This window comes from Centropristis striata, chromosome 19 (genome assembly GCF_030273125.1).
Source record: "Centropristis striata isolate RG_2023a ecotype Rhode Island chromosome 19, C.striata_1.0, whole genome shotgun sequence".
Classification (NCBI taxonomy): Eukaryota; Metazoa; Chordata; class Actinopteri; order Perciformes; family Serranidae; genus Centropristis; species Centropristis striata.
In genome coordinates, this window is record NC_081535.1 from 3449475 (window position 1) to 3474959 (window position 25485).

General features: G+C 35.8%; 1 protein-coding gene across 1 annotated transcript in view; it reads right to left on the bottom strand.

Annotated features, from left to right (window-relative positions):
• Positions 1-8134: 8134 nt before the first annotated feature.
• Positions 8135-25485, bottom strand: part of grin3a (glutamate receptor, ionotropic, N-methyl-D-aspartate 3A) — a 105619-nt gene continuing 88268 nt past the window's right edge. The window contains exon 10 of the mRNA XM_059357832.1: positions 8135-9037. Within this exon, the coding sequence (XP_059213815.1) occupies positions 8455-9037 (583 nt within the window). The 3' untranslated portion in view covers positions 8135-8454. The remainder of the gene's footprint in view (positions 9038-25485) is intronic.

Here is a 25485-nt window from a genome sequence, read left to right on the forward strand (position 1 = left end):
TATTACATTATCAGGTTCTACAAGGGTTAAACTGAAATCCCAGTGGAAGGCATCCTTATAAAATACATGGAAAAATAGAAAAAAAAGACACAGAAATGCTCTTTGGAGTGAAACTGAGTGGCTCACTTAAGGCCTGGCTAGCCCTTTTAATGGAAACCATGGAAACCAGCCTGGCTAGCCCCTTTTAATGGAAACCAACCAGGCTAATGACTCCTGCTTCACTTTTCCTCCTCGAGGCACCCCCCCTCCCCCTCCCCCTCCCCCCCAGACCCACCAGTGGATTGTGATGAAATGTTGTGACTCCATTTCCCATATTGGAAGAAACGCCCAGCATGAAGAGAGAAGTCAAGATGTTTTATAGATATTCATGATTTCAATTATACTCATTATCATTGTGATTATAAACGTCTTTTACTTTGAAAAACAAAAAAAGTGTTTCATTTGAAATGCTACATATATTTTTTTTTCTTGGTTTGTCCACAAATTAAATAGTCAGTAGCAACTTTGTGTTCTCTTGTCTTTTTCATGAGCTGTTAGCATGCTAACGTGGTAGCTTTCTTTTTTCTATCAAGAAATTTAAAAAGAAATCTAAGAACTTTGTCTTCAAGAATCTCATTTGTTCTCAAGTTCTATCTGAGGAAAAAACTTAAGAAACTTAAGAAAAAAAACAAAGAAAAGATTAGAATTTCTTCATGAATACCAAATATTCTTACAATTTTGTCTTAAGAGCAAAGTTAAGAAGAAAAGTGCCACTTAAGAAGTTTTTACTCCTTAAGAATGCTTTGTGAATCTGACCCCAGGACTCCATCTTCATAGTAACTTTTACTGAGTTGGCACTGATTACATCTCTGATTAATATTTGAATAAAAGAGTGACCTTGAATTATATAGTTCATCATAATCATATCCCGCTAAGATCAACCTTTGATTTGCTATTATCCCTGCTACATCTGCCAGCATCAGAACAGGAGTAGAGCCCGCCTCCTGCTTGATTTGATTGGCTGTCTGATGATGAGCAGCGTGACTCTGCAGCGCTGAATAGTTGAGAATATTTTAACTTTTCCGAAGGGTCAAAAACTTTATGAAAGCAGAACATGCAGCGCAAAAGTGGAACACATACCAGGTACGCCATAATTTATCTCTACACTGCAAAAACCAACGGAAAAAAAGAATAAATAAATAACTAGAATCAAGCAAATACATGCTTGAAACAAGTAAAATTATCTGCCAGTGCAGTAAGTACATTTTTCTTTGTAAGAATTCTTTAAATACGTAAAAAAATTTTTTAGTAACATTAAAATAAGCCAGTAATACTAGAAACAAGCATGTTTTGGTGATAGAAAATTCTTTTGAAAGAACATTCAAACTACATTCAACTAAACCTTTCAATTGGAGCCAATATTTGAGGTTAAAAAAAAGTCTTGAAACAATAAGATAATTAAATGAGCACATAATAATACTAATAATTAAATAAGCACATAAAGCTATGGCCAGTAGGTAAATTATACTAAAAACAATATAATTAAGATACTATTAGACTAGTTATAAGAAGAAAATACTTTAAGCTTCATGAAAATACAGTGAAAGGGTCAAAGTTATGAGACCAAATCGCTAAATGTCCTTTTTATATCTATATCAGCTAATGTTGCAACCACAATTTTGAGTTAGCATTGATACGCTAATGGCTACTCTTGTAGCTGTAACAAGCAGTGCTGCTAGCATCAGTTAGCCGCTAGCATCAGTTAGCCACTAGCTTTCGCTAATGACCGAATTTCACCGCTTTCACAACAAAGAAATAAGAGTTATCAGAACTATTGTCCCTTGTTGTGAACCCCAACTTAAAGATATAAGTAACAACAACTCACCAACTTGTTTCTTGTTCCTTTGTTGTGCTAACTTACATTATTGCCCTAAATGTCAATAATTTATATTTCCAAGTTTTACCAAATTAAATCACTATTTTAGGCCAAAAAATACAAGTTGGCTTTTATGCAGTGTTCTTGGTTAGATTAGGGAAAGTAAAGGGTTAAAAGTAAATATATTTGCTCTGTTATTTCACTTCGATATGCAAGTACACTCATAATTACTACTGCCACTAGAGGTCACCGCCTAACAATAAACATAAATATGAACACTGCAACAAAAAAAAGGAAGTCTAAAAACCAGATCAAACAGTAAATCTGAGGGAAATGATCTTGCTGCATGGACAGATAATTTACCTTGACAAGATTTATTAAATTAAGAATATTAAATCTAGAAATAGGCATGTTGAACACTCCAAATAAGAAATTAACTCTTAAAACAAGATAAATTACCTAACACTTCTAAATCTAAAGTTTGTTTTTTTGCAGCATGTTAGAGTAATGTGACCCTCACTCACAAAGTGTGCAGCTGGTGTTACACAATCCACAGAGAGATGATTCCTTGAGGCTTCAGTTCAGGGAAAATACTTCAAATGTTCTTCAAATATGTACTCAAGCATGATGCGATAAGTTTATGATGATGGAAAAAAATTCTGAGAGGACTAGAACACCTTCAGGGTTGTTCTTGACCAAAAAACACAGCTGACATTTATTTTGTCAAGTAAGAAATGTTAATTTGAAAGAAGCCTGATGCCTCAAATTGCTGCTTCTGAGAAGGAAAAAATGTGTTGAAGCAAACCTGTTTGATTAACCCTTTGATGCACAACACAACATTGCAGGTTTTCCTCAATTAACTTGTTTTTAATCATCATACATGCTATTTTTTGGTTTTCATTTCTTACTTTTTGAATAAAAACAAATTTATTATCACTACTCTTCTAAGGCACAAGGTCATTTTTGACCCATGTTGTGCATTAGAAGGTGTTTATATGTTTTCACCAATTTAAAATCTGACAAAGAAGACACAAATATTAACTATCCTATTTTGTTAAATTGGTCTTTTTCCAATGGAAACTATTGTGTAATATTTGGTGGCTCTAATAAGTCTCAAATGTTAAAATATGTGATTTTTTAAATGTAATCTGGTGGTTCTAACAACTCTTTTAAAGTTAAACCTTCAAAATAAGACAAACATTGTTACACATTGTGTCTTTTTTTGTCATTTTGTGTCTTTTTTAGTATTTTTGTGTCTTTTTTTAGTCTTTTTGTGTCATTTTGTGTCTTTTTTTCATTTTGTGTCTTTTTGTCATTTTGTGTTTGTCTTTTTGTCATTTTGTGGTTTTTTTTGGTCAAACCTTAAAAATAAGGCAAACATAGTTACACATATACTCAAATTGTTAATTCAGTGTATCACATTTGTATCACTACTCTTCTAATGCACAAGGTCCTTTTAGACCCATGTGTGTAAACTTGATGTAATGATACAAAAACTATTTTTCTTCATAAAGTATGAAAGGAAAAATGGATATAATGATCTGTTGTAATAATAAAAATAAAAATAATATTTTAGACCCATGTTGTGCATTATAAGGTGTTTATATGTCGTTAAATATGAATATACTCCTTATTTTTGTCCCGTGTTCTGAGCCTTTCCTCTTCACACCACACCTCAGTCACATGCTCCCCAGACAAGTGACAAGTGAAATGAGCCTAGATATGCTTAAACCTGCCTCTTATTTAGCTTTTCTGTTGATTCATCCTGTTACGGCCGCAGCGACTCCACTGATGTTTATGTCACCGCTAAGCAAGGCACACACACACACACACACACACACACACACACACACACACACACACACAGAGACACAAAGAGAGCTGACGGCTCAGCCAGTGCACTTGCTCTTTTGCTCTGTCAGGTATTCATTTCAGCTGTGACAGCCTGCGCTTACCCTGCAGACACACTGGCTAAATAGATAGGGACTGTTTGTGTGTGTGTGTGTGTGTGTGTGTGGTGCTATTTGACCATGCCGTGTGTTTATAAAATGTCATCCTTGGCTGTTCTGAGTACGCCTTCCTTCCCAAATTGCTGTCCCCTAGCAATATGGGTGAAGAATAGTGCAACAAGCAGATATTGTTTCAAGGCGGGAAGCAAAGCTCTGAGTGGGTTGGTTATGTATATGGCTGCAGGGTGTTTTTTTTTAAACCATAACAGCATCTATTTAGACGGGAGAAAATGAGTAACTGCAGGTGAATCTCAATGGCCAACGTCCTGCAAATAAATCATCCTGAATGCACAGTTTGATTGGTGATCTTTGTTCTTTCATTCAGTGCGTTTACATGACACTTGAACAAAAACTAATTATTATAATCTGATGATAACTGGACAACTGAAGTGCATGTAAACATGTTCGTCCGTCTGATGTCAGAGTTTACAACTCTGATTAGGACACCCCGGTCGCATTGGCAGGTCGTACATTAGCAGGTTGCACATTAGCCGGTCGCATTAGCAGGTCGCACATTAACAGGTCTCATTAGCCGGTCGCACATTAGCTGGTCACATTAGCAGGTCGCACATGAGCTGGTCGCATTAGCAGGTCGCACATTAGCAGGTCACATTAGCCAGTCGCACATTAACTGGTCGCATTAGCCGGTTGACATTGGCCAGTCACATTAGCAGGTCGCACATAAGCCGGTCGCATTAGCTGGTTGCACATTGGCTGGTTGCACAATAGCTGGTTGCACATGAGCAGGTCGCACATTAACCGGTCGTATTAGCCGGTCGCACATTAGCCGATCGCATTAGCTGGTCGCACATTAGGTGGTCGCATTAGCAGGTCGCACATTAGCCAGTCGCATTAGCAGGCCGCACATTAGCCGGTCGTTCATTAGCCGGTCGCACATTAGCCGGTCGCATTAGCCGGTCGCATTAGCCGGTCACATTAGCCAGTCGCATTAGCCGGTTGCGTTAGTTGGTCGCATTGGTCGGTCGCATTAGCAGGTTGCACATTAGCCAGTCGCATTAGCCACTCGCAGATTAGCCGGTCGCATGAGCCAGTCGCAGATTAGCCGGTCGCATTAGCCAGTCGCACATTAGTCGGTCACATTAGCCGGTCAGTAGCGACGGTACAAAGTGTCAAACTGAGGTCAACAGAAAGGCGCCATATTAACCTGCTGAAACGACGCATATCACCACCCAGTGTTGAGGAGGAGGACAGGTTCCTGTTAGTTATTAGATTTTCTCAGTTGCATGTAAACTGGGACAAGGACAGAAGTCCTATTAGATGCCAAAATCGATTTTTAAGTTTAGCTCGATTAATCTGTGCATGTAAACTCTGTACCTATCAGAAAGCAAATCCCTTTATAAACCACTGAATAAAAGTATCCAACAGTCTATTGAAATCATCAAGAATCTGGTTTTCATTTGAGGTTTTAAGAAAACTTAAAAGTTGCTGCATATCAAACAGGTTCAAGGTTATGGAGGCGTGATTATATAAAAGAACTCAGATGTAACTACGTCCAAGGCTGAAAGACTCAAGTGTCCTACATTCTGCTTTCTAACATGCACTGGAAATTGTATATTGACGTGTTAGAAATGAAAAAAATGTTTCAATTAAATTAAGTGCAAAGAAGAGAGGTAAGTTTTTAATAACAGAACACATCCAAACGCAAACAGAAGATGCAAGAAAACAGGTCTCATCACAGAGGGACTGTTCCGGTGTGTTCAATTGTGAATGATCATCATATTCAAATAAGGTGTCAGAGTTTGACAGGTGGTCTATGTTCGTGTCTACGGTTACTATTCAACAATGGGGTTGTACCAAAAACTGAATGGTGGTTGTGTGTTTGAGACAGCACCGGCATGATCTCAAAAGGCTGGGTAAAAAGGTCCTGTTTTGGGTCCCTGACTGAAAAGGCTGAAGACTCTTGGATTTATTACCATTAGATATATTCTTCACAACCCATGTGTATAACCACGAAGCCATTATAAAGACAAGAAACATCCAGACCATAAGTCAAACCCTGGCAAGTTTAAACGATGACTTGTAGGTGCAACTTCCTTTAACCCTTTATCAGGCAAAGAACTATATTTGGTAACTTCAGGTAATATTTAGAGAAAAAAGTTGCAAATTTACTAGATTAAAGTGGCAAATCTACAAGAAAAAAAGTAGCAGATTTAAGAGATTTAAAGTGGCAAATCTGCACAAAAAAGTTGTGGATTTATGAGAAAAAAGTGGGAAAAAGCAGCTTTTTTCCCCCCAGATTCAACACTTTAGTCGGTTGCGTTAGTTGGTCGCATTGGTCGGTCGCATTAGCAGGTTGCACATTAGCCAGTCGCATTAGCCTGTCGCACATTAGCCGGTCGCATTAGCAGGTCGCAGATTTAAGAGATTTAAAGTGGCAAATCTGTGCAAAAAAAGTTGTGGATTTACGAGAAAAAAGTGGGAAAAAGCAGCTTTTTCCCCCCAGATTCACCACTTTAAATCTCATAAATATGCAAAAAAATTTCTCGTAGATTTGCCACTTTAAACTCGTAAACTTTTTTCTCGAAATATTATTTTCGTATGTTTTTTTTTTTTTTTACACATTCTAGCAGTTTGTAATATCCTCCAGTATTCTCTAGGGTTGAAATTTGGAATTTGCAAGTATTTCAATGAGTGTCCTATTAAGGGTTAAAGTGGTGAATCTGGGAGAAAAAAGTTGATTTTTTCCCACTTTTTTCAGGTTAATCTGCAACTTTTTTCGCACAGATTTGCCACTTTAAATCTCTTAAATCTGCGACTTTTTTTTCTTGTAGATTTGCCACTTTAATCTAGTAAATTTGCAGCTTTTTTTCTCTAAATATTACCCTTAAGTTACCAAATATAGTTCTTTGCCTGATAAAGGGTTAAGAAACTAGTAGTGCATCAGTGAAGTGCAGGACAACATTGTACAGTGATCCTTCAAAATAAGATTCTGTCCTATGATCCACCACAAGATACCAACCAGATGTTCTTGATGGGGTCTTACTGGACCTTTTTTATTGTTCTTAACTCTTCCACCAAATGCCCCAACAAACCCTCAAAAAGGCGCACAAGAAAATATGACCTAAGTCATATAATGCATTGTCAAAGGCCAGAAACATTAGATCATCATTTCTTTTCTTTCCCCCCTTTCAAAGACACAAGGTTTCAGCACAAGGCCATAAAGACGTGACTGGATGGGTTCAGCTTCAGGTCATTTACACTCTGAATGAGTCTCAACATAAGACTCAGGTGAATTAGCCCATTAAGCTTAAATACCAGTCTTCATATCTATGATCAAGCTTATCATCACGGCAAGCAAATCTGTACCCTTGAAGAGACGAGGCTTAGAGGGAAGGGATGAGAGAGGAGGACAAGAAGGGAATAGGAATGGAAGCAAAAAGGAATAAGAATGAAGGGATCGGGGATGTGGAGGAAACGGGGGGAAGGGAAGGTTAACCCTTTATCAGGCAAAGAACTATATTTGGTAACTTCAGGTAATATTTAGAGGAAAAAAGTTGCAAATTTACTAGATTAAAGTGGCAAATCTACAAGAAAAAAAGTCGCAGATTTAAGAGATTTAAAGTGGCAAATCTGCGCGAAAAAAGTCGTAGATTTACGAGAAAAACGTGGGAAAAAGCAACTTTTTTCTCCCAGATTCACCACTTTAACCCTTAATAGGGCACTCATTGAAATACTTGCAAATTTCAACCCTAGAGAATATTGGAGGATATTACACACTGCTAGAATGTGTAAAAAAACCCATATGAAAATAATATTTTGAGAAAAAAGTTTACGAGATGAAAGTTGCAAATCTACGAGAAAAAAATGTGCATATTTATGAGATTTAAAGTTATGAATCTGTGAGAAAAAAGCTGCTTTTTCCCACTTTTTTCTCGTAAATCTGCAACTTTTTTTGCGCAGATTTGCCACTTCAAATCTCTTAAATCTGCGACCTGCTAATGCGACAGGCTAATGCGCGACTGGCTAATGCGACTGGCTAATCTGCGACTGACTAATGTGCAACCTGCTAATGCGACCGACCAATGCGACCAACTAACGCAACCGGCTAAAGTGTTGAATCTGTGGGAAAAAAGCTGCTTTTTCCCACTTTTTTCTTGTAAATCCACAACTTTTTTTGCGCAGATTTGCCACTTTAAATCTCTTAAATCTGCGACTTTTTTTCTTGTAGATATGCCACTTTAATCTAGCAAATTTGCAACTTTTTTCTCTAAATATTACCTGAAGTTACCAAATATAGTTCTTTGCCTGATGAAGGGTTCAGAAGAGGAAGGTTTTTTTTTTGCACAGCTCTTCGGTGACAGCGACAAGCGAGAGAGAGAACAGATTTGGTTCAGGGTCCCTGGTTCACCTTTTTGCCGAATACTTCATCTAAGTGAATCTTCCAGAAGTCAGAAAATGTTCTGCAGGAACCGATCCCTGGAGAACGTTCGGGGGGACATCCTGAGTCTAACGGAGGATCCAGCTTCCAGAACTCCAAAAAACTCAGACAAGGATCCTTTTCCAGAACCCGTGCAGAAGGTTTTTTGGAAACTAGACCCATGTCTGTCTAAAACAGGTTCCTCAAAGGCTTCAGAAGTCCGGGAGCGTGTTTGTGTGTTGGTTAGTCTGCTGGTGGGACTGGGTGTACTGGGGGAACTGGTTGGACTGTAGCGTAGTGGGCTGACTGGGTGCAGTCTGGTTTGCTTGCTGGTTTTCTGTTTTCTGATACTGTTCTAGCTCTCGCTTCCTCCTCATGGCCGACTGGAGCTGCTGCTTGATTACGAGGATCTGGCCCTCCAGTTCTGACAGCTCCTGGACCAGTGGGTTCCGGCCCACTCCCAGTCCGGGGCCACAGTCGCCCACGCCCAAGCGTGTGATGCCCTGCCCGGAGCCCCCCGGCCCGGGCCCCGAGCCCGGCCCCAGTCCCTGGCCCACCACCCGGCCCAGCAGGTCGGAGCGGCCGTTGGAGTTGGTGACGATGGGGAGGTGTTTCTCCAGCAGGGGGAGGGAGTGGCGGTGGGGCAGGGGGGAGGGAGGAGGTGGGGGGGGGAGCTCCTGGGAGGACGGACGCTCCAAGTCGTTCTGCATCTCCTGCGGAAGAACCCGTCTCCTGTTGCAGAGAGACGTCTCTGCAGGGTTCCAAGAGGCTGACTGGTTGTTTCCCTCGTTGCACCTAAGGATCAGACAGAAACACACACAGACATCAGGGTTTCTACAAAGAATGCAGAAATAAGAGATTGTGATTAGTGGTCGACTGATACGGGTTTTTAATGAATAAAGTGTTACACAACCAGGCCCAAATAACAGAAAATATGGAAAATATGAATAACATTAATTGCATGATATTCACAGAACTTTTCACTGTGGATTTAAAAAAAAAAAGTTGAAGTCACATGAAAAAAGTAAAAATGACAAAAAAAAGTTTAAATCATGAAAAAAAGGTCAATATGAGAAAAAAGACGAAATCACTAAAAGTAACGAGAATAGTCAAAATAATGAGAAAAAAGTTGAAGTCACGAGGAAAAGTAAAAAAAAAATAGTCAAAATCACAAAAAACAGTCAAAATAACGAGAAATTGTCAAAATAATGAGGAAAAAAGCTGAAGTCACAAGAAAATGTCAAAATGAAAAGAAAAAAGTTGAAGTCACGAGAAAAAAGTCAAAATAATGAGAAAAAAGTTGAAGTCACGAGGAAAAGTAAAAAAAAAATAGTCAAAATCACAAAAAACAGTCAAAATAACGAGAAATTGTCAAAATAATGAGGAAAAAAGCTGAAGTCACAAGAAAATGTCAAAATGAAAAGAAAAAAGTCGAAATCACGAAAAAAAGTCAAAATAACGGGAAAACGTCAAAATAATGAGAAAAATGTTGAAGTCACAAGAAATTGTCAAAATGAAAAGAAAAAAGTTGAAATCACGAAAAAAGGTCAAAATGAGAAAAAAAGTCGAAATCACAAAAAAAAGTCGAAATCACGAAAAAAAGTCGAAATCACGAAAAAAAGTCAAAATAACAAGAAAATAGTCAAAATAATGAGGAAAAAAGCTGAAGTCACAAGAAATTGTCAAAATCAAAAGAAAAAAGTTGAAGTCATATGAACAAAAGTCAAAATGACAAAGAAAAGTTGAAATCATGGGAAAAAAGGTCAAAATGAGAAAAAAAGTTGTAATCACGAAAAAAAATTCAAAATAACGAGAAAATCGTCAATATAATGAGAAAAAATTGAAGTCACGAGAAATTGTCAAAATGAAAAGAAAAAAATTGAAGTCACCAGAAAAAAGTCAAAATGACAAAAAAGTTGAAATTATGGGAAAAAGGTCAAAATGAGAAAAAAAAAAAAGTCGAAATCACAAAAAAAATAGACTGTACAGTAAAATGTCAGCGTATCCTTGAGCAAGATCCTGAACCCCAAATGTCTCCCGATGCTGCGTTCATCAGTGTGTGAATGAATTCCCAGTGGTGGCAGGTGGCACCAGTGTGGCCTGGTAGCCACTAACACCAGTATGAATGTGTGTGAATGAGCGTAGTGTGCTATCTAAGAGCACTCCAGCTACCATTTACATAGCCTGCAACAACATGCAATTACTGAAGAAAAAGAAAAGACCTTGGCTGTCAAGGCTCACTGCTAGGAATCAAACTCAAGTCCAATTAATCTCCTGCAGCTCTGACCCTCCAACCTCCTCCTGACCTGCAGCTCTGCCCTCATCTTCAGGATAATGAGCTGCAGCAGCACTGGAGGTTCAACACAACATCACTAATGTCATGTTCTATCACTAATGTCATGTTCTATCAGGGCTTAAACACACAGTATGTCACCTGACAAATCCTGTTTCCTCCTCCTGCTGCTGCAGTGATCCTCAATCACTGTCTGGTTAACCCTTTGCTCAAACTCAAATTACCTGGGAGCCGCTGGAGGCAGTATCAAAATGACCAAAAAAAGACACAAAATTACTAATAAAAGACGCAAAATTTAAAAAAAAGACACAAAATTACCAAAAAACCCACAAAATTATTTAAAAAAAAAAAGACACAAAATTACCAAAAAAAAGACACAAAATTACCAAAAAAGACACAAAATGGCCTTCAAATACACAGAATTACCAAAAGAGACACAAAATTATTTTTTTTAAAAAGACACAAAATGACCCAAGAAAGACACAAAATGAAGGAAAAAATGCTTAAAAAAGAAACAAAATGACCAAAAAAGACACAAAATGACCAAAAAAGACACAAAATTACAAAAAAGACACAAAATGACAGAAAAAAACACTAAATACTTAAAAAGACACAAAATGGCCTTAAAATACACAGAATAACCAAAAAAGACACAAAATTATTTAAAATAAAGACACAAAATGACCAAAAAAAAGAATTACCAAAAAAGACACAAAATTATTATAAAAGACACAAATTACCAATAAAATTAATTAAAGGGACCTTCCACACACAACTACTTCATACAGTATGAGAAGCAAAATGTAAATAATGATCAGTTGTTATCACAAACAAGATAATTAAAAAAATACTTGTAATATTCAATCATAAAATAAGTTGATATCAAAAGATCACAGAAACACACAGCAGCATTAAATAACATGGGGAATGAATGTTGTGCATTAGAAGGTGTTTATATGTTGTACATCAAAGGGTTAACACCATTTCTCCTGCTGTCAAGGACTGTTTTCAACTCATCCTACATATTAATGTGTCGTGTACAAAGTAAAAAAAGTATATGAGAAAAACACCGTCTGAAAGCTATTTCACTGAAGCTTTAAAGCTCGACAAACTTAAAAAAAAACAGCAGCCAGCCATGGGTTGTCCTTGGCGACATATCAATTCCTTTGATTGCACTGACCATGAAAAACTCCTGCAACATCAAGTCAGCATGCACCTTTGCCCAAAGCTCCTTCCACCACCCCACCTCCACTTCTTTTCTTTTTTCTGCTTTTTTAAAGCATCAGCACTTGATAGAAGAAGCCGGAAAGAAAGTGGCATCTGCAATACATGATTGGATATTACACAAGGCTGGTGTCGGCTCTGCTTAGAGAAAATACCAGCGAGGCTCCTCGCTTTAATGCTACACCAAGACATTTAGACCTAACTTCTCTACTGGTAATTTATTACCAAAATGTCGTTATTTTTTATTCATCCTAATCCATTTATTTATTTTTTTTTTGTTTATGAAAATAACATTTTGGGGTTTTGGGTCAGGGTTAGACACAAATGACCAAAAAAAGACACAAAATGACCATAAAAAGACACAAAATGACCATAAAAAGATACAAAATGACAAAAAATGACACAAAATAACCAAAAAAAGACACAAAATGACTAACAAAAGACACAAAATGACACAAAATGATTAACAAAAGACACAAAATGACCATAAAAAGATACAAAATGACCAAAAAATGACAAAAAAAGACACCACATGACTAAAAAAAAGACACAAAGTGACTAAAAATGACACCAAAAAAGGCACAAAAGTACCAAAAAAGGACACAAAATGACTAAAGACGATACAAAATGCCCAAAAAATGACCCAACATGACTTAAAAAGACATAAAGTGACCAAAAAAAGACACAAAATGACTAAAAAAAGACACAAAATGACCATAAAAGGACACAAAATGACTAAAAAAGACACAAAGTGACCCAAAAAGACACAAAATGACTAAAAATGGCACAAAAATACACAAAAGGGCCAAAAAAAGACACAAAGTGACTAAAAAAAGATACAAAATGACCAAAAATCACACAGAAGGACCAAAAAAAGACACAAAATGACTAAAAATGACACAAAATGACCAAAAAATGACAGAAACCATGTTGAATGATTAAGTTTCTTTTTCGTAAAATAACTTATTCTGTGTCTCTTTATATCTCAATGTACATCCATGTATTACTCAACATACACTTTGTATATTAACATTAATATTTGGCCATAATTGAAAAATCTACTTAATCTCCCTCTATACGAATACATACTTCCTACAGTTACTAGTCTATAAGACTAGTAGCTTAGTAAATAGATTACTATTGGACTTTAGTTGTAGCATTATGTTATAATATAAAGAAACTTTTCATGAACATAAACTTCAAGCATTATTTAAAGCTCCTGAGGTCGTGCTGTGTTTTATTTCACTAGAATGAAAACATAATTCAGTATGTGGAGCACCAATACATTATAATATATATTGTACTGTCAACTCGAAAGTTTCCTGCAGTCATTTATAAAGCAGTTCTGCCTCGCCAGAGAAAAGAACTAAACTTGGTTTCCTCTCTCGAAAAGAAACTTTTTTACATCTTTTGGACCCGATCTGCAAGTTAAGAAATAACCATGATTTCATTTAAGGAGTAGAAAAGAAAGATTCCCCCCTCGTGAATTGAAGCCTAACTGAAGAACTCTCTGAATCAAAGGTGTTTTTACCAGTGATAAAAAAAATAAAAAAGTGACAAGAAGAATCTAATGAGATACTCCTGACATCAAAAGAGACCTTAAGCTGAAGGATGAGACGTCAGAATATAAGAACATAAAAAGAATCTCATCTTAAATGATATATGCACCTTTTGACAAGCAAGCACCTGCATTTACATCACAGCTGCAATGAAAAGAGAATATTTGGCAATAAGGTTAACATTATCACATCTGCTAAGTCTTAAATCTTTAGATTTTCACTCCACTTTCAGCATTTTTAGGACCATTACATAATGGTGTTAGCGTACTTTATAGCACAGATGTTCTGCTACTTATTATACTATATCACAGTGGTGTTGTGACCTCAGCAGGTCTCTGGGTGCTGGTCCAAACTCTAGATTGAAAACAATTGCTGGCTCAGCTTATTATTTAACCCTCTGGAGTCTCCAAAAAGCGTCAAAGCATGGCTTCTTCATCACATCCAGACGTAAAAACAAAGCAGAACAAAAAAAGACACAAAATGACTTAAAAAAAGACACAAAATCACCAAAAAGACACAAAATGAGAAGACAGAATAACCAAAAAAAAACCCCACAGAAGACACAAAATGACAAAAAAAGACACAAAAAGGCCCCAAAAAGACACAAATTTACCACAAAATGATAAAAAAAAGAAACAAAATGACCAAAAAAAGATACAAAATGACCAAAAAAAGACACAAAATGACCAAAAAAAGACAAAATGACCAAAAAAGACACAAAATGACCAACAAAAGACACAAAATGACCAAAAAAAGACACAAATTTACCACAAAATGATAAAAAAAGACACAAAATGACCCAAAAAAGACACAAAATGACCCAAAAAAGACACAAAATGACCAAAAAAAGACACAAAATGACCAAAAAAGACACAAAATGACCAAAAAAAGATACAAAATGACCAAAAAAGACACAAAATGACCAAAAAAGACACAAAAGTACAAAAAACAAACAAACACAAAATGGGCAAAAAAAGACATTAAATGACCAAAAAGACTAAAACACTTCCAAAATAATTTGGCGACCCCCAAAAATCATCTCGCGAACTCAATTGGGGTCGGGACCCCAAGGTTGAGAATAGCTGAGTTACATAATGGTGTTAGCGTCCTTTATAGTCCAGATGTTCTGCTACTTATTAAACTATATCACAGTGGTGTTGTGACCTCAGGCAGGTCTCTGGGTGCTGGTCCAAAGTCTAGATTGAAAACAATTGCTGGCTCAGCTTATTATTTAACCCTCTGGAGTCTCCAAAAAGCGTCAAAGCATGGCTTCTTCATCACATCCAGACGTAAAAACAAAGCAGAACAAAAAAAGACACAAAATGACTTAAAAAAAGACACAAAATCACCAAAAAGACACAAAATGAGAAGACAGAATAACCAAAAAAAAAACCCCACAGAAGACACAAAAAGGCCCAAAAAAGACACAAATTTACCACAAAATGATAAAAAAGAAACAAAATGACCAAAAAAAGATATAAAATGACCAAAAAAAAGACACAAAATGACCAAAAAAAGACACAAAATGACCAAAGAAGACACAAACTGACAAAAAAGACACAAAAAGGCCCAAAAAAGACACGAATTTACCACAAAATGATCAAAAAAAGACAAAATGACCAAAAAAGACACAAAATGACCAAAAAAAGACACAAATTTACCACAAAATGATAAAAAAAAAAGACACAAAATGACCAAAAAAAGATACAAAATGACCACAAAATGACCAAAAAAAGACACAAAATGACCAAAAAAGACACAAAATTACAAAAAACAAACAAACACAAAATGGGCAAAAAAAGACATGAAATGACCAAAAAGACTAAAACACTTTCAAAATAATTTGGCGACCCCCAGAAATCATCTCGCGAACTCAATTGGGGTCGGGACCCCAAGGTTGAGAATAGCTGCATTACATAATGGTGTTAGCTTACTTTATAGTCCAGATGTTCTGCTACTTATTAAACTATATCACAGTGGTGTTGTGACCTCAGCAGGTCTCTGGGTGCTGGTCCAAAGTCTAGATTGAAAACAATTGCTGGCTCAGCTTATGTGCTATTTGTACTCAATGACTGTAGTCTGATTCACTGAGTGGAGACAGTTGGGATGAGCCTGCCACTGGCTGCATATTTCACAAGGCTTTGTTCTCTCTTTAACCCTCTGGAGTCTCCAAACAGGGTCAAAGCATGGCTTCTTCTTCACATCCAGACGTAAAAACAAAGCAGACCAAAAAAAGACACAAAAAGACATAAAATGACAAAAAAAAAAAAGACACAAAAAACCCCCCACAAAATCACCAAAAAGACACAAATGAGAAGACAGAATAACCAAAAAAACCCCAGAGAAGACACAAAATGACAAAAAAGACACAAAATAACTAAAAGAGACAACAACAGGCATAAAATGACCAGAAAATACACAAAAAAGACACAATTTACCAAAAAGGACACAAAATGACTAAAAAAAAGACACAAAATCACCAAAAAAAACCCACAAAATGACCACAAAAAAACACAAAATGAGAAGACGGACTAACCAAAAAAAACCCCACAGAAGACACAAAAAAAGACACAAAATAACTAAAAAAGACACAACAACAGACACAAAATGACAGTTTTTTTATTTACCACTGCCTTACACTATCTCTGTACTCTATTTTCCCAGTCACTGTGGCTGCATGTTGGGCTCAGCACCATCCAAGACAACTGTGATTGGTTTCAGGAAAAACAAACAAGTCAGAGCATTTTTCCCCTGATCTCGAGATGATAATTATTGTAGTTCTGACGGAGCACTGCAGAGATAGGTCTGAGACTATGATGAATGTGGAAATGTCAAGCTTTTAAATGGCTGCCTAAACCAAAGGCTACACGAAAAAAGTGGACATGGGCTGTTTCCACTACCGACCAATACCCAGAATGAGGCGGGTCTCATTCGACGAAAACGCCCCTAATTTGAATACGAGCCCACGACTTTTGTCGGGAATTTTTTCGTCCCTGTGGAAGAGCAGGGTCTTTTTTCTCCTCTGAAAAAAGCCTGGTTACTGATTGGATAGATAGATGATTGGACATAAGCAGGATGTGACGTAGTACTTTACACGAAAACAACATACGCCATTTGTAAAATCCGGCGAAGCAGTGTTGCCAACTTTGCAACTTTTCAGACCGCCTTAGCGACTATTTTTCAAGAAAGCGAGTGGAGACAAATCTAGCTACTTTTTCTGGTGTTATTGGAGACTTTTGGAGACTCGTTCTTAATCTTCTTAACGAGCCGTGGCAGAAGGTGTTCATTTAGCGATCTCTGTTTGTTTACAACAAGCACCAGGCACTCGATGCACAGTTAGTGATGCTGGTTAATTCACGATCACTATGTTTATGATCAGCGGAGATGCTGTGCATAATTAGCCATGCTGGTTTGTTTATGATCAGCTGCTGACGTTGTGCACAGTTAGCGACGGCGGCCACAGTTGCGTCTCCCGTGTTTAATCCATCGCGTATGTGATCACCATGTTTGTGAAAACCAAACGTCACCTCCAGAGTCTCTAAATCCCTCTGCTAACTAGTAATGGACTTAGTGAGCGGACTTTTGAGAGGGCGTGGCCTGAGACTTTCCCGGTCGCCACTTTTCCCCCTAGTGGAAACATGGCTATTGCCATGATGTCACCCATTGGTTGGTGGACAACTGTTTTGAAGCCTCAAGGTTTGGCATTTTGGCCGTACCCATCCAGTTCTGAAGGGCCCATAATTGGACCAGAGGGGGTTTGTTTAGCAAAGGTTCATCTGTCATTAAAAATGAACAGCCGACTCCTTAGAGTTTCTATCGAAAGCCACCAATTAACTTTCATTAACATGCACAGTGCCCACTTGCAACCACAAGGAAGCCCTGCCCTAAAACCTATCCTGCTTTATTGTCAATTTTACTCTAAACGGGGCCGCAATTTACAACATGATCATCATGCTCTATTGAAGAAGACCTGGAACTTGTGATTGAGACCATAAACTTATTAGGGAAATATTGAGAAGTGAGCCAATTTTCTCACAGATTTCTACATGATCTCACTTCTTTTTGCAACCAGTAAAGTCGCCCCCTGGTGGCTATTAGAAAGAATACAGGTTTAAGACATTTCTGTGTTTGTTTCACTTTTCAGACCCTGAAGGTGCCCAAAGCTCACATTTACAGACTTCCCTTATTCTTCTATCTGTCATTAACCTGCTGCTGGTTTTATTTTGCATCAATGTTTTTGCTTTTATTAATTTTGAAAGCACTCTGTTGCTACTCCTCATGTCTTTTATATAACTAAAAAGTGCTATTTATTTGTTGTTCTTCCATTCATCCAGCCTCTAATTTGATTTCCGGAGCATTTAGGTGTCCGTGCGTCACTCCAGTATGAAAGAGGAGCTCTTTGAACCTAATTTTTTATGAATGGGCATGATGATTGAGACGGATCTCAAATCATTTCAGTGGAAAATATTATTTTTTTTGTCTGGAACAGGTTCCCCAAAGAAATAATGATATCAAGGTCAGACGGGGAACTGTGCACCATGCAGTGTTGGCAGAGTGTGTTTAGCAGATGAAAAGCTTGCTGAAATATAAATTATTTCTTTCTGCAATGTTAGCTTGCCCTTCACATCATTATTGTTTTCCTACATGGTGAAAAAAGGAATACACATATTGGGTTTTAAATGGGGAAGTCATTATTATGCTCCGTCAGAGGGCTTCTTCAGTCAAAAACAAACAGAACTCTTTGTTTTACATTCTGTATATGAAGAGGCCAGGAGCTTATATACACAACTCACAGTGTTTTTTTTTCATAAGTTACAGAGAGATTATTTAGTTTTCCTATCTGCTGAAGGTAAGGTGCCTTCTTCAGAGAGGCCATATCTGTCCTCCACAGAATTTTAAAGAGATATCTTGTTCCTCCTACGTTGAATTTTGTATTTTTATTAAAAATACATGTTGATAGTCTTTACAAGTCGTGGTTTTAGAAATGTCCTGATGCAGAGTTTTAATGCAAACGTACCAAGCAATGTTATAATAGTTTTGGATTTTTCATTAGTTTTAGTTTTAGTTTCATTGTGATTTTTAGTTTTCAAAATTCAGTTAGTTTTCATTAGTTTTAAGAGTGAGTTTGCTAGTTTTAAATAGTTTTCATTTTTTGGAAAATGCTGAGTTTTAGTTTAGTTTTCATTAGTTTTAGTGTTAGTTTTTTTGTAATTGTCTGATCCATCTCAGCCCCAATAAGTTTATTAAGTCATAAAACCAGATAGATGAAATAGATTTCATATCAACCAAAAAGGTTTACGGATGAAAAAAGTTGTCAAAGACGAAAACGAAGGACATTTTCACTATAATTTTAGTTAGTTTTGTAGCCACAAAATACAGTTTTAGTTAGTTATGGTTTTTTTTTAAAAACTCGGTTTACAATTACCAACTAAGTCATGTTTATAAATGGTTTATAAACCAATTATTAACCATTTTCAAAGTGCTATACATATTTAATCTTTAAATGTTTTCAACCAATTCCTTAAAGGTATATGAATCATTTCAAAATCATTTACAAACTTAATATGGTGTTAAAAATGTTAAAATGAGTAAAACTGTTAATAAATTATTAATTATAATTTAATTGTTTGTTAATGGTAAAGTAACTATAAACTTACATTAATAAACCATATATTTGTCATTTCTAAATTATGTATTTACCGTTCTAAATGGCCTGTTTACCATTTATAAATGATGGTTATTGTAAAGTGTTACCAAAAACTCTTGTTTTTATTTTTATTTCAGTTAACAGAAATGTTATTTCGTTATTTCTTTACTTTATTTAACTATAATAACCTTGGTACAACTTCCAGCGTCCAACCTCCAGATCCTTTAGTGTCTCTTGTCAACCAGAGCAGCTCATGAAGAGGACACTGTGTCTCCCTGCAGCCGTTCTCTACGCTACATTCATAGAGTGGAGTTAGAAGTGAATATTTCACCACTGATCAGTATTTCCCAACCCATCTGTCAGTACAGATGTCTGTCAGCTTGTCTCACAGTGAATAGGGAGTCCGTCCTTCAGCATGCAGACAGGTGCAGCAGAAAGACATGATGCTCCCTGCTGAAGTCCTTCAGCAAGACCCTGACCTGCCACCAGCAGCTCTGGACACCTTTAACCCTTTGATGCACAACATGGTCTAAAGTGACCCGATATGAATGAGTTTTTATCTTCTGTATCTTTGCAATAAATTATTTTCATCATTCAGTATTCCAGGTTTTCCTCAATTAGTTTGTTTTTGATCATCATACATCCTAATTTTATGTTTTCCTTTATTCATTTTTTAATAAAATCCCTTTTTGTGTCACTAGTACTTGCTAAGCTAACTGCTTAGCTAACTTATTGGCTTAGTGTTTAGCTAAGTAGCTTGCTTAGCTAACTACTTCATTAATTTATTGGCTAAGTATTTAGCTAAGTAGCTTGCTAAGCTAACTGCTTAGCTAACTTGTTAGCTAAGTAGTTAGCTAAGTAGCTTGCTAAGCTAACTACTTTGCTAACTTCTTGGCTAAGTATTTAGCTAAGTAGCTTGCTTAGCTAACTACTTAGCTAACTTATTGGCTAAGTATTTAGCTAAGTAGCTTGCTAAGCTAACTACTTCGCTAACTTATTGGCTAAGTATTTAGCTAAGTAGCTTGTTAACAACTTCGCTTTTCTACTTCTTTCTACTTTGCTTTTTTTTGTCATTTTGTGTCTTTTTTTTGTCATTTTGCTTCTTTTTTTGGTCATTTTGTGTCTATTTTTAGTCATTTTGTGTCTTTTTTTGGTCATTTTGTGTCTTTTTTTGGTCATTTTTGTCTTTTTTGGTCATTTTGTGTCTTTTTTTAGTAGTTAGCTAAGTAGCTTGCTAAATTAACTACTTAGCTAAGTAGCTTGCTAAATTAACTACTTAGCTAACTTCATGGCTAAGTATTTACCATAGCAAGCTACTTAGCCAAGTAGTTAGCTATGTAATAATACAAAAACGTTTTTTCTTCATAAAGTATGAGAAGCAAAATGGAAATAATGATCTGTTGTTATCAAAAACAAGATATTTAAAGAATACTTGGAATATTCAATCATAAAATAAGTTGATATCAAAAGATAGAGCACAGAAACACACAGCAGCATTAAATAACATAATATTATGATTAAATAAAGTTATTAAATACATGGGGAATGAATGAGGGTCATTTTTGGCCCATGTTGTGCATCAAAGGGTTAAATGGAGGCTAAAAACATTAACTTCTTGCAATAAGCTATCATACAGCAGCTCTTATCTGTTGTGATTATGCTTCTTCTTCAGATCGTGGTGATGATGCACCATAAGAAACACACAGCAGGACTGAAACAGGGAAACACAATCCCTGCCCAATTATTTCGACACTGCAGAGTTGCTCTGGTTGCCCGACAATTGAACTCTTGAGGGAAATTGTATGTGCCCTCAGAAGTGAGGAATCAAAGGCAGAATGCAAACCGTTTCCTAGACAACACAGACGTTGAATGGTTTTGTATATAGATTTTCTAAAGCCCGGTTCAAACCAAAGTTTCGTGACGAGACGAGTTGAAACTTGCAACTACTTGCAATACAAAGTTCTGAAAACCTGCTGCCAGCTTACACCAATGTGACTAGACGGGATGGTGCATGGTCTCCATGGCAACCACTCTTTGTACTTCCATCCTAACTTTTGTCCTCTCAGGATTTTCCTATAGCGGGATATAACTTGTAGCATCTGAAAACATGAATGGGGTTACCTGCAAAATATCAGTTGGCTTTTTGGTTTGTGGCTTGCACCAAAGTTATTATAGTTAATGAAAGTTTAGTGAGTTGAATGAGTTTTTTTTTAAAACAGAACTAACTGAAACGGTAGTATGTTGTTACAAAACTAACTAAAATTATAGTGAAAATGTCCTTTATTTTCATCTTTGTCAACTTTTTTCATACGTAAACCTTTTTGAAAATGAAATCTATTTCATCTATCTGGTTTTATGACTTAATAAACTTATTGGGGCTGAGATGGATCAGACAAAGGAGAAAAAGGAAACATTTATTGGGACTTATTCGAATCTGGCACCCAACAAATACCCCATAACAAAACTACAACTAATAAAAACTAAACTAAAACCAATAATTTTCCAAAAAATAAAAACTAATTAAAACTAGCAAACTCACTCTAAAAACGAATAAAGTAGTTGTTATCCCCAACACAGGTAAGACTAATTTTTAGTCATTTTGTGTCTTTTTTTTGTCATTTTGTTTCTTTTTTAGTCGTTTCGTGTCTTTTTTTAGTCGTTTCGTGTCTTTTTTTGTCATTTTGTTTCTTTTTTAGTCGTTTCGTGTCTTTTTTTAGTCGTTTCGTGTCTTTTTTTTGTCATTTTGAGTTTTTTTTTGTCATTTTGTGTCTTTTTTGTCATTTTGTGTCTTTTTGGTCATTTTGTGTCTTTTTTGGTCATTTTGTGTCTTTTTTTAGTCATTTTGTGTCTTTTTGGTAATTTTGTGTCTTTTTGGGTCATTTTGTGTCTTTATTGTCATTTAGTGTCTTTTTTTGGTAATTTTGTGTCTTTTTTTGTTATTTTGTGTCTTTTTTTGGTCATTTTGTGTCTTTTTTTGGGTTATTTTGTGTCTTTTTTGTGTCATTTTGTGTCTTTTTTGACATTTTGTGTCTTTTTTGTTATTTTGTTTCTTTTTTGGTCATTTTGTGTCTTTTTTTGGTCATTTTGTGTCTTTTTTTGGTCATTTTGTGTTTGTTTTTTTTGGTCATTTTGTGTTTTTTTTTTGTAATTTGTGTCTTTTTTTAGTCATTTTGTTTCTTTTTTTGGGTCATTTTGTGTCTTTTTTTAGTCATTTTGTTTCTTTTGTAGTCATTTTGTGTCTTTGTTAGTCATTTTGTGTCTTATTTTGTCATTTTGTGTCTTTTTTTGTAATTTTGTCTTATTTTAGTTATTTTGTTTCTTTTTTGGTCATTTTGTGTCTTTTTTTAGTCATGTTGTGTCTTTTTGGGTAATCTTTTGTCACATTTCATGAATCCCACGTATGATTTTCTCATTTTCCTCTTATTGCTTTGTGCAAGAACACATAAAAAAAAAGAAAATAATAAGAAAGCATTCATACATGTGGCCCAGCAGTCCTTTCAGTCTCTCCCATATAATATAATTTCTCCATCAAAGAGAGAATAACTGCTGAATTGTAAGTGATCTACTAGAAGTGACAGATGATCTTGTTTTAGTGTCTGTTAGAGGTCCTCTCAGAGCTCCATGACCTCAACACTCCTCTGCTACTAAATCACAGGATCTTAATTGGACATCAGAGGCTGATATTACAGACGCTGCTGCTAATTCTCCCAGACAGACACTTCTCTGATGCCTTTGGGCTTTTCTACTTCCTTCTTAGCACCGTTAGGAAATGAAATATGCTATGGTTCCATCTTAAGTACTCATTTTAGACCAATTTCATTTTTCTACCCATATGCTCCATTTGATCACATAATATCTCCTTTTTATTATACTGATGACTCACAGGTGTGTGTATATACACACTGTAAAGAATTTACTGTGTTTTTACAGTAACTTATTGGCAGCAATTAACAAGTAACTTACTGTAATTATTGTTTACAGTACAACTACTGTATTTTTATTTACAGTACTTTTAATACTGCAAAATAAAAAAACACTGATTTTAGTTTTATTTAATGATTTGTTTACTGTAAGAATAAAAAACAGTTAAACATTGTGATTTTTAATGGTACTGTATGTGGCATTTTGTGTCTTTTTTTGGTCATTTTGTGTCTTTTTTTCATCATTTTGTGTCTTTTTTAGTCATATTGTGTCTTTTTTTCATCATTTTGTGTCTTTTTTAGTCATATTGTGTCTTTTTTTGTCATTTTGTGTCTTTTTTTTAGTCATTTTGTGTATTTTTTGTCATTTTGTGTCTGTTTTGTGTCTTTTTTAGTCATTTTTGGTAAATTTGTGTCTTTCTTTGGTCATTTTGTGTCTTTTTAAAATAATTTTGTGTCTTTTTTTGGTAATTTTGTGTCTTTTTAAAATAATTTTGTGTCTTTTTTTGGTAATTCTGCATATTTTTTGGTCATTTTGTGTCTTTTTGAAGTAATTTTTGTAGTTACTAGTTAATAGTAATAATAATTATAACAATAATAGTGTTGGTACTGTACATGGCAATATGGCACTGTAAACAATAATTTTAATTTGATAGTAATTTCATCATTATTTTTTAAAAATAATTAGTTATTGCAAGTAATTACTCGATACACTAAAGAAAATATTATTAAAACATTTACAGTTTTACAATTGATTTTCCATGCTGTGTTTGATATAAAAAACTTTAAGTTAATTATTTAAAACAGCATTTGTATAGGACTGATTCTGGTCCAAATTATGATAAAAATGGAAAAATACAGTCATCTACTTTACTTTTCACAGTATTACACTGTCTACTGTCTTTTTTCTACAGGCAAGCTTTGACTAATGTAATTTTGTCACAAGGACTGATTTTTATTGTAAATTATACAGCACTATACTGTAAAAATCAGCTGAATAATACAGTAATACAGTAGATTTCACAGCGATTATTTACAGTGCAGTGTTTTTGTGTAACATGTGCTACTGTAGCAGCACTGAGGGTTTTTGTGTATTTTTTCCGACCCAAAGAAGATCACCCTGCAAAAAAGACATTTCTGACACGCGAGGTTCCTGTGGGACGCTGACAGTATGACGGTAATAATTTGTGACTCTCAGACAGCATGCAGGCCCGATGCAGCAGAGCCTGATTGAATGAGTCTAATTATGCAGCAGTAGGTAATCTATCCTCATTACCACAGGCATCCCTCACATGGCCTCGGCTCCACCATTATTACCTGTGTTTAATCCCACTCAGCGCTCCACCTGAGAGGCCCTCAGTGTGGCGCTAAGCAGGAATAGGTGGAAACAGGACAGAAGAAGAATCACACAGGAAGATGAAATGGAAATCAGCTGCTGAGTAAGGATTGTTTTTGATCTCCACTCAGAGACCTTTAACTGTGGAGTCTTATAGGGCTATTCTGTCCATTTTTGAATCATTTTCATGTCTTTTTTGGTCGTTTTGTGTCTTTTTTGGTCATTTTTGGTCATTGTGTGTCCTTTTTTAGTAATTTTGTGTCTTTTTTTAGTCATTTTGTGTCTTTTTGTCTCTTTTTTTGTCATTTTGTGTCTTTTTTGGTCATTTTGTGTCTTTTTTTAATCATTTTGTGTCTTTTTTTAGTCATTTTGTGTCTTTTTTTCGTCATTTTGTGTCTTATTTAGTGATTTTGTGTCTTTTTTGGTCATTTTGTGTCTTTTTTTTCGGCATTTTGTGTCTTTTTTTAGTCGTTTTGCGTCTTTTTTGTCATTTTGTGTCTTTTTTAAATCATTTTGTGTATATTTTTGGTCATTTTGTGCCTTTTTGTGTCTTTTTTTATTCATTTTGTGTATTTTTTTGGTCATTTTGTGCCTTTTTGTGTCTTTTTTAGTCATTTTGTGTCTTTTTTTGGTTATTTTGTTTCTTTTTTAGTCATTTTGTGTCTATCATGCTCAATAAAGAATTTTAAATGTTTCAAATGTGACCAAAGGTGTCAAATCTACCATATAAGAGAGTTCCATCCAGTTCTATCATTTGATACGAAATCTATTTGAGCTTGTCTCCAGTTTTACTTGGTATATCATCATCAAACTGAAACTGGCCTCATGGAGTTTACAGCCAGAACTTTAGAGGTAAATTTACAGTAGGGCTCCACGCTGCTTTGTTTTCTAGTCTGGTTGGAGGCAACAAGTCTTTGGACACTCCACAGGGTTAAAGGAATAATAATTCACCACGTTGCTTTCCCATAGATCAGATATAGTTAACTTATGGCAAAGAGGAAGCTCCAATGTGAGCAGTGACCCAAAATGAACAAAAGGGAAGCTACACTGTGACACACACGGTATTGGTGTCAAAATGACTCTCCAGATTAGTTACATAAACCCTCACAAAGTGCAGCCATGCAACATTTGAAAAGGAGCCGATCAAAAAGAAGCTTTTCGTGATTTAGCAAATCTCCTCTCACCCACTGAGCCAAACAATGCTCCGTGACGTCAGCGTGAGATTATTTCCTCAATTTCCCTTACTGATAATTAGCTTCCAACA